The following is an 8,615-nucleotide window of genomic DNA, read 5'->3' as shown; positions in this document are numbered from 1 at the left end:
GTTGGACTCGATGATCTTAGAGGTCTTTTCCAACCTCAATGATTCTATGATTCTATGATTCTTCATTCTCCCAGTCACTGCCTTTGCCTTCTGCGGCTTGGTCGGTTGAGGCTCGAGCACTTGCTGGTGAAGACCGAGGCAAAAAGGTCATTGAGTACCTCCGACTTCTCTGCATCCCGGGTAACCAAGTCTGTGGGCAGTGATGTTGCTGATGACAATATCTATAATTATTATCATTATTATGACAGCCATACGTAGGATACCATTGCTCTAGGTATAGTGGACATGTAAAGTGGAAAGACAATCTCTGCCCAAAGAATCTTTTGGTTCTCATGAAGATGTATTCTATATACTCACTCATGCTCAGCAATACTCTGCTCTTCTGCCAATGTCTGTTCACTGACACTGGAGTTTTCCCTACAAAGACAAAAAAACTTGCTGAAATTGTGAAAAACTAGTTATGAAAAATACCTTCCTTGGCTTAAAAGTCATACCATATATATTTTTTGAGTACTTATGCCATGGTCTATGGTGAATATTTCAAAAAGTTGAAACATATTTAATTGTCTGGATTTTTTTATGACTTAATAAACACTTATACAGCCTTTCCGTTCCACTGTGCAATGTGTTGGAAAGCCAAATATTCTCTGTGCATGCCGTAACAAGCAATGAAACTACATATCCCTTTAGTGACCTTATGAAGAGATTGCATCTACATTTTCAAAATTTACATGGAAGATTTCCAAAACTGCACAACCCTAGACTTCCCAAATAAATGTTCTTAGCATAACAGACAACAGAAGGAATTAATGTGGCAGAAAAAGAAGCCTCTAAAATAACCTCTTGTGCAGAAATAAGAATGATTCTTATTTATGCTGCCTTTTACAGGATACTGTAAGAGTAGTTTGTTTTTTTTTTTAAGGAAACCTCTGAATCTTGTCTAGTATGGTTTACTATGAGACAATCATCTGCTATGTTTCTGTCAGATTTTCATTCAAGTACTTAGGCATACATTAATGCTTACAATGTCATGTCATCTTACTAAAAAGGAAAAGATGGGTCTGATGTGTCACTTTGACAGACCTGGATTCCCTTTACCCTGTACAGGACTACTCACATACATACAAAGGCAAGAGAGTGTTAGCAAGGCTGATTTAATGCTGAAAAAAGAGTACAAAGATTGAAATCCCAGCATCATTGAAGTTAGTGGCAAAACCCCATTGATTTAAATGAAACCAGGATTTTCAACTGATGCTTTTTGCATTAATGTATGAGTCAAGAAGACAAATTGCATCTGATTCTATACCTTTCAGGAAACTTTATGCTTAGTATTCAGAAAGTTATTTAAAAAGAAAAATATTCCAGAAATATTGCCTAATCTTTACTAGAGTGGTGAGGAAAACATTTAAACTGTGGATGGCTGCATATTGATTCACCTGGGCTCATCATCATTCAGAGATAACTTTCTCAAGTAAGTGCTCGGTACGAAACCTTCATTCCTGCAAAATAAACAGTTCACAGTTTAGCTACCGTACATGACTGCATCTTAAATTTGGTCACTTAAAATATGAAAAGAGATTAATCAGAAGTCACTTTTTAGAATGCCACTAACAGAAATTCTCATGGTTAAAACATTTCTGCTTTTACGTACCATGTAGAAAAATACAAAAGTAATTTGTTTTAGAAAATTACGTTTCAATTAAGTACTCTTTTCACTAGTCATTGAAATGGCTTCTTCCTCAGTGATTGGCTTCATCATATGGAAGATTGGAGCAGCTGTTCAACAATTTCATTGCATGCCATCTCAGTTGCTGTGATGAAGAACGCCAGTGACTAATAGGTGCTAGCAGAGTATCCAAGGTCGAATGCAGAAAGTCAATAGGCTCAGCGATCCAAGGTCGAATGCAGAAAGTCAATAGGTAGGCTCAGCACTCTTCCCGAAACAATGCCAGATGCAATTGAGAAGCTCAGTTAAGTGAATGTGGACAGCTGAGCTACCACTTACAGCAGCTGGCAGCATGGCATGATGGACCTAAGTTGTGGGGGCCAACAGGCATCTGTAGTTGTAAGGGGGTGGGCTGTATACTGTGCCCATCAGAAAAATAAATAGGGGGAACAAATTGTATATTTGAATATGTATGGACACAGAAAGGAAGGATTTCTTCAACACAGACCTCAGTAGAGCAAGAAGAAAACTGAGAGTGCATAAAAACAGGTGAAACAGGTAACTCCTGATGTTTGTTCCTACTACATTCAAGAAAACAAGATCTTCAATTTTTTTCAAGCAGAATTTAAAGGTTTTGTTATGATGTATATGTGACTTGTCTTTACAGAATCAATACTGCAAAAGTCTCAGTTTCTCAAGCCAAAGAAAAAACTGTAAATGTCCCCCTTTCTCTTGATCTCTCTCTGCTCCTACATCTCAGAGCTCTCTACTCAGGCTCTATAAGCAGAGCTGCCTGTATCATATGCTTTTACATAGCCATAAACAGTCCAGTGAAGGCATTTAAGAGCATATCTCAGCTTACTAATTTATTGTTTTCTTTGAGTTGCCAGGGTTGTGTGCTGCTTTCTTCATCCAGAACAGTACATCAATCCTGTGAGTTATAAAATGCAGACGCTTTAAGTTAAGGTTGCTTTATTTGTTGGTTTCCTTGCAGTTGTAAACTTAATCAGTGAATGATGAGTGGATCAAGTCATTTCATTCTGTTCCAAACCAGTTCTGGCATCCCCTAGCTCAAAAATTCTTCTTCCATATTTCTATCAAGTACATGAAATCAAACTCAGCTAGTATCCATCATGACACAGACAAGGAATCTTATCTCTTCCAGGCAGCTCCTGTTTGTTGCACTGCCTTTGTCTCCAGTGTACTCCTAAAGCTGTTTCTCATTTAATAACTTGGGAAGGGATGGTCTTTTCTGCCCCAGCTGGATATTAATGAAAAATATCTTATTTTAACTTGCTGAAGGGGATGCCTCCACTTGTGAACCTCAAAAAGAACAATTAAACTCTTCTGGCCTGCGCAGGCTGAAGGGCCCTGTCTCTATGAAAAAGTATTGCTAAAGCTGGGGAGAGACTGAAGTAAGAAGTGGTTCGTGCTTCAACAGTTCTCATTGGTCTCCCTGCTGTCACTGCTATTGCAGTAGTAATGGTGATTGTCTAAAAATGGTTTAGTGCAAATGAGAGTGGCAACATTTGTGAGGAGAGGTTCTATCTTTTTTATTCACTTAAACTAAATAGTTGGAAAAAATGGACAGTTTCTGTATGCACAAGCCCTTCTTCAGGCACATATCAAAATTAAGGCCACTGGATACTATCTTAGTATACTAGGCAGTGACTGTTGTAAACCTTACCCAACCTGGCAGCCAAGGATGGTAATGAAAATGGAGTTGTACAGAAGACAATGAGGCTTCTAGAGCAAGGTTTAAAAGCTACTAAGGTAATCCTAACATAGAACCTGAAAGGATCCTGCAGGACTGCCTGCAGTGTTGTCTATGAAGATGGGATATGTGGAAGACCATGGTCATGGAACAAAAGTATTCTGCAGCACATACTTACCCTTCCAAATCCCTTACTTTCCACCAGTCAGAATCTTCCTCTTGCAACACATAATATTTGTTGCTTTGGACAAGCCGGATAGCTGAATTTCCTTCGGGTTCATAGTTGCATTGGGCCACAGCCATTTTCAGGACTGACTTGTCTGGGGATAGCACCTGAAGCAGGCTTTTACGTTTCCACTTTTGAAGACAGAGGAAATAACATGATAAGGAGATGCAGCACAGGGTACAGTAAGAAATAACATGTGACAAGTACACAATCACTTATATCTTCAACATGTATAATGATATTAGGCAAATTAATCAAAGCTAAGAAGATGGGCACAGGCAAGCAGCTTTTTTCTCATCCATTTAGAAGAACAGCTCAGAAACTGTTGTCCACATTTGTGAGACAGGTGAGAACAGAACCAAGTTCCATGATAGTGACACCAGAAGCAATTAACTCTGAGTGGAGGCTGACACTGCTGTAATAGGAAACTCTCATTACCAGGATTACGTGATAGACTTGACTCCTGTCAAAAGCCTGCCACCTATCTGAAGCTGATAGTCCCTAGTGAACAGTTGCAATTCATCTGCCTTGGACACCACGTGATCAAATTGTGCTTTACTATAACTAAGTGCGTTAATGTCCTGTTGTACCAAAAGACCCCCTCACAGTATTATAAAATAACTTTGGTTTTTTGAATGGCTTTTGATCAATAGGTAACATTACTTACCATGAAGCACAACAAGCATTAGTCAATTGTTACTACTAATCACTGAAAGCAAAAAGCTACATTCTTTCTAAATCATTCCCTTTCCTCACCATGTTTTATTGATGTTTCTCTGTTAAGCGTGTTGGATATAAGGAATCCCACTCCTTGGTGGCTAACTTTCCCTATGCAGGGTTAAACAAATGTAGGTATGTAACTATGGGATTCATCTTACCTAGCTTTGACCCATGTCTTCATGTGAAATATGTCATCCTGCAGAAGTGTCTACCTCTCATCCCTGATTGTTGAGGAGGATGAGACACAAATGACTTGGATGAGAAGCCTGGCATTAAAGTTAGTTGACATCAATCTAACCATAAGCAAAAGGGCATCTAAAATTAAGGCACTGAAATGCATTTAGAAATCAGGGAAATGTTATCACTGTGAAAATCCAGACATCACAATTCTTTAAAAGCAGAGAAAACTACATATGAAACACTGACAGCAAAGGATGAGGGAAAATAAGAAAGATGTAGGAGAAAAGGCTCCGAATGCCAGCTATTTATAATTGAAAAACACTGTAATGCAATGCCAGGGAAAAATGCCAAGTGTCCTGAAGAATGCTGTGATTCCTTTAAGTCAAGTCCAAGTGACCATGGCATTGCATGTTTGATTGTTTCCTCTTTATTGACATTTTTTGACTAATTTAAACAAGGAGAAACCAAAAAGCCAAGTGAATGCCTGATGGAGTGCATGGAGCCAGAAGACACACATGATCTCTTCCTGCAAACACACGAAGTCTCAATCTGATCTCACTAAGCTCCAGTGGAGATACTCATTCTTCAAAGAGGTATCACTCACAGCAGAGTCCTCTTCATTTGACTAGAAGTAGGTCTGTTACTCATCAAGTACTACTACTTGAACCCAGTAACGGTGGTTCCTGTTGGTCACATCTGACTTCGGTGGAAAGGAGCTTATAGCTTGAGGGCCTGTGTTAGGCAGGATTCAAGTCTTAGACTGCTCATTTGCTTTGTGGAATAATGACAGAACTAGAGTTGCCTGCAGTTGTCAGGAAAGATGGAGAAAATTATAATACAGAGACTAAACTGTTTTCTCTTTAAAGCATCTAGTGATGTTAGAGCAAGCTGATATTCAGTAAACGTGTTTATGAGCTGATGTGCACCTCTGACATTTGGCCTTGGTAATTTTTGGAGATTATATTGTTCTTTCTTAATTTCCTGTGTTTTGCTTGTGGAATGATCAGAGTGTCATCTTCTGATGGAGCTTTCATCTTTTTGTGTGAACAGAAGAAATTGCAAAGCTTTGGCCAAAGTAAATGGTATAAAGAATTATTATCACAGAAATTAGTTTTACTTTGTCCAACCTGCCAGGGAAAAGAACCAGTCAAAGATGAGCACATAAGATTTGCATCCCTTTGGGTTTCACTGCTGGATGTGTATTTGTCTATTGCAATATTCTGGATGGACTTAATCTGTAACCTGGTACAGATTAATGTCCTGATTTGTGTCCATATATACAGCTTTCCATTTCCAGCACTGGCTGAAAGCCTCAGAGCATTTCCTAAGAGCAACTGAGTGCATCTTATTATTTCCTTTATGCTGGCAGTGATATTATTGTGGTTTTCATATTGATGACTGTACCACTGTCATCTAGAGAGAGCCATAGGTGACAGTCCGAGATTCAGCTGCGATGTGCATATGGGGAATGGTTACTATCTGCAGAACTGCACCCCTACCATGCAGCTGGAAGCATGTGCTGGATGACTTCAGCTTCCATAAAACTTGTCCAAAACGTAAGCATGAGAAGATATGTGTGTGCACTCAGTGGACTTCTATCTGATCTACTGCAGTATTGGTCTGACCTACGCGAACCATTTGCCATTGCAGGGACAGTGGATGCCAGGCACCAGCAGAGGTGAAAGTGTTTCTCAGGCAGGAAGTTCCCGCTTCCTGCTGTTATCAAAGCACACTGGCATATCAGGGAGAGGAAATCCCCACACATACACTAATTGCAGGATTACAAGGATAACTACAAGGGCCACAGCTTCCCCATTCCTTATTAGCATCAGCTGCTGGAGCATATATGCTCCAGGTCACCCAGGGATGGCCGTACGGCTCCTGTCACTCAGATTACGGTTGTTTCCAACCCTACACAAGAAAAGGCTGGAGGCTGAGGTGGAAGAGGAAGAGAAAGGCTGGGCACAGAGTACTGCACTGCTCTATCAATGAGAGTAGGTGAAGGGCAGGACAGGTTTTACAATGGCCTTTCAGCCATCCCAAAGCACCGCTCAGCAGAACCGAGAGGTGATGTAGTAGGCCCACTGGTTCCCATGAAGGGACCTTTGTGCCCACTGTTCTTTGTAATGGCATCACTCTTTAGGAAGCAGCTCCTCTGTGGGAGACTAGACATATAATGCTGAACTGATGAAAGGGACAGAGGCATCAAAGCTGCAGGATGTAAGCATGCAAAAGTAATGCCTCATGGAAAACATAATGCCTCTGGTCAGTTTTGCCAACGTGCAAAAGTAATGCCTCTGGTCGGTTGGGAAGAAAGCAAGGGAGCAAGACTTGCAAGAGGCTGGAGAGGTGAGGGACATGAACTGAGACAGGCGAAAGGAAGGCTGGGGGTACGGTGGTACCTCTGACGATCAAACTGAGTAGATGAAAGGGCAAAGTAAAAATGTGCAGAGAGCTTATAGAAGTAGCTCTGTGACTAAATATAGACTGTTCCTCACTATGAGAAGTCAGTATTAGCCTTCTTAACCTGATTATATCATATGGCTCGGGAAAATGAAGTCAGGTTGTTCTAACTAGATGTGGTAGTTATTATACCTGCATTTACTGAACCTGTTTTAAAAGTACCCATCTGAAAACTGTCATGTCCCTGCTTTTTAAGTTTCCCTTTCAAAATATCTTCTCTGAATTCAAGCAGATAATAATAATATCATAAAGGCCTAGCAGAAGCCAGCATGTTCTGCAGCAGATTTGCATGACTGATGATCTCTCCAGATAGACAAAGCATCTCCTGATGGAAGCCAGGCAAAACAGACCATGGTATTCAAAACAAGTTACGCTGCTGTGTGTTCACAATGCTATTACCTTCAAATCTCATTATCAGAAAAAATGTCAAAAGGTTCTTTGTTCATAGCTTCTTTCCAAGGTTTTATTATTTTTTTTCTTAAAGCTCCATTTTACAGCTCTTGTGATTTTGTCTTCTGTCTCTTGATAATCTATGTGTTTCTTAAAGCCCTGGCTGTTCATGTCAACTATACACACAAAAATTACAGCTTATTTTCTTTTTTCTTTAAGTTACTTTCTGAGAGAGGCTAGGAAATAGACCCAGAAAGTATTCTAAAGATGTAGAACAGAAGACAAATTAAAATAAAGCAAGAAATACAAACTTTAAAATCCCATGATTTGAAACCCAGTCTGGTTTAATTCGGAGGAGGCTAAATTCACGATTCGTGAATACACAGACCATACTGTTAGTCTTTTTCTAAACAGATAAAAGCATCAAAACTTAAGACACTTTGTTCTTTTCTATTGTCTTGTCATTGTTACCTCCTTCCCACGTGCTGGGCAGTAAAACTAAGGTCAAAAATACCACTATTGCCCTTGTATTTGTACAGGAGGAGATAGATGAGGAAATAAGCATAGAAGCAGATCTTCCAGTCTTGCTTTTATTCTTAACCTTGCCAACTATTTCCATTCTTCATCTAGCAACTGCTAGAGGACTCAAGTGGAATTGAGCACGAGTAGTGCTTTTTGGCATCCTGGTGTCCCATTTTTCTCTTTGGGTCTGTGAAAGCTTGGCTTTCTCAAACTGACGGCAAGGCCCAGTGGGTGCTGGTGGGACACCACACTCCCAGGTTTCTGTCCTATATAAAGTCAAGATATGGGCAAGAGCACATAACGAGCTCAGATGCGCTTTCCAATTCATTAACTTAGAGGCTGTCTCTGTAAAGTTGGGCTAAACAGGCATTCCTAACCAGCCATCTGTACTCCTGACCTAACCCCAGAGCAGCACAACTTGGGACTTGCCTGAGATAAATGCAGTTCATCCACCATTTCTCACCCACGCAAAGCGGGTATATTTGTTTATACCTTCAGTTACAATGTTTTCTCCAAGTACTATGAGCACCATTTTCACTGGGGAGGGTGGTGGAGGGGAGTTTTTGGCATGTCTAGGAATCATAGAATCATAGAATCATTGAGGTTGGAAAAGACCTCTAAGATCATCGAGTCCAACCGTCGACCCAACACCACCATGCCCACTAAACCATGTCCCTAAGCGCCTCATCTACATGTCTTTTAAATCCCTCCAGGGATGGGGACTCCACCACTTC

The 8,615-nt window shown here is 40.3% G+C and overlaps 1 protein-coding gene across 1 annotated transcript in view; it reads right to left on the bottom strand.

The window, feature by feature from the left end:
* BMX (BMX non-receptor tyrosine kinase) overlaps nt 1-8,615 on the bottom strand; it is a 30,524-nt gene that overhangs the window by 13,432 nt on the left and 8,477 nt on the right. The window contains exons 6-8 of the mRNA XM_009276925.1: nt 3,559-3,737; nt 1,437-1,499; nt 358-417 (exon numbers count right to left, since the gene is read on the bottom strand). Of these exons, the coding sequence (XP_009275200.1) occupies nt 358-417; nt 1,437-1,499; nt 3,559-3,737 (302 nt within the window). The remainder of the gene's footprint in view (nt 1-357; nt 418-1,436; nt 1,500-3,558; nt 3,738-8,615) is intronic.

Source organism: Aptenodytes forsteri, unplaced genomic scaffold (assembly GCF_000699145.1).
Source record: "Aptenodytes forsteri isolate BGI_AS27 unplaced genomic scaffold, ASM69914v1 Scaffold273, whole genome shotgun sequence".
Taxonomy (NCBI): domain Eukaryota; kingdom Metazoa; phylum Chordata; class Aves; order Sphenisciformes; family Spheniscidae; genus Aptenodytes; species Aptenodytes forsteri.
The sequence above is the reverse complement of the archived record's forward strand: the minus strand, read 5'-3'. Positions and strand labels throughout refer to the sequence as shown.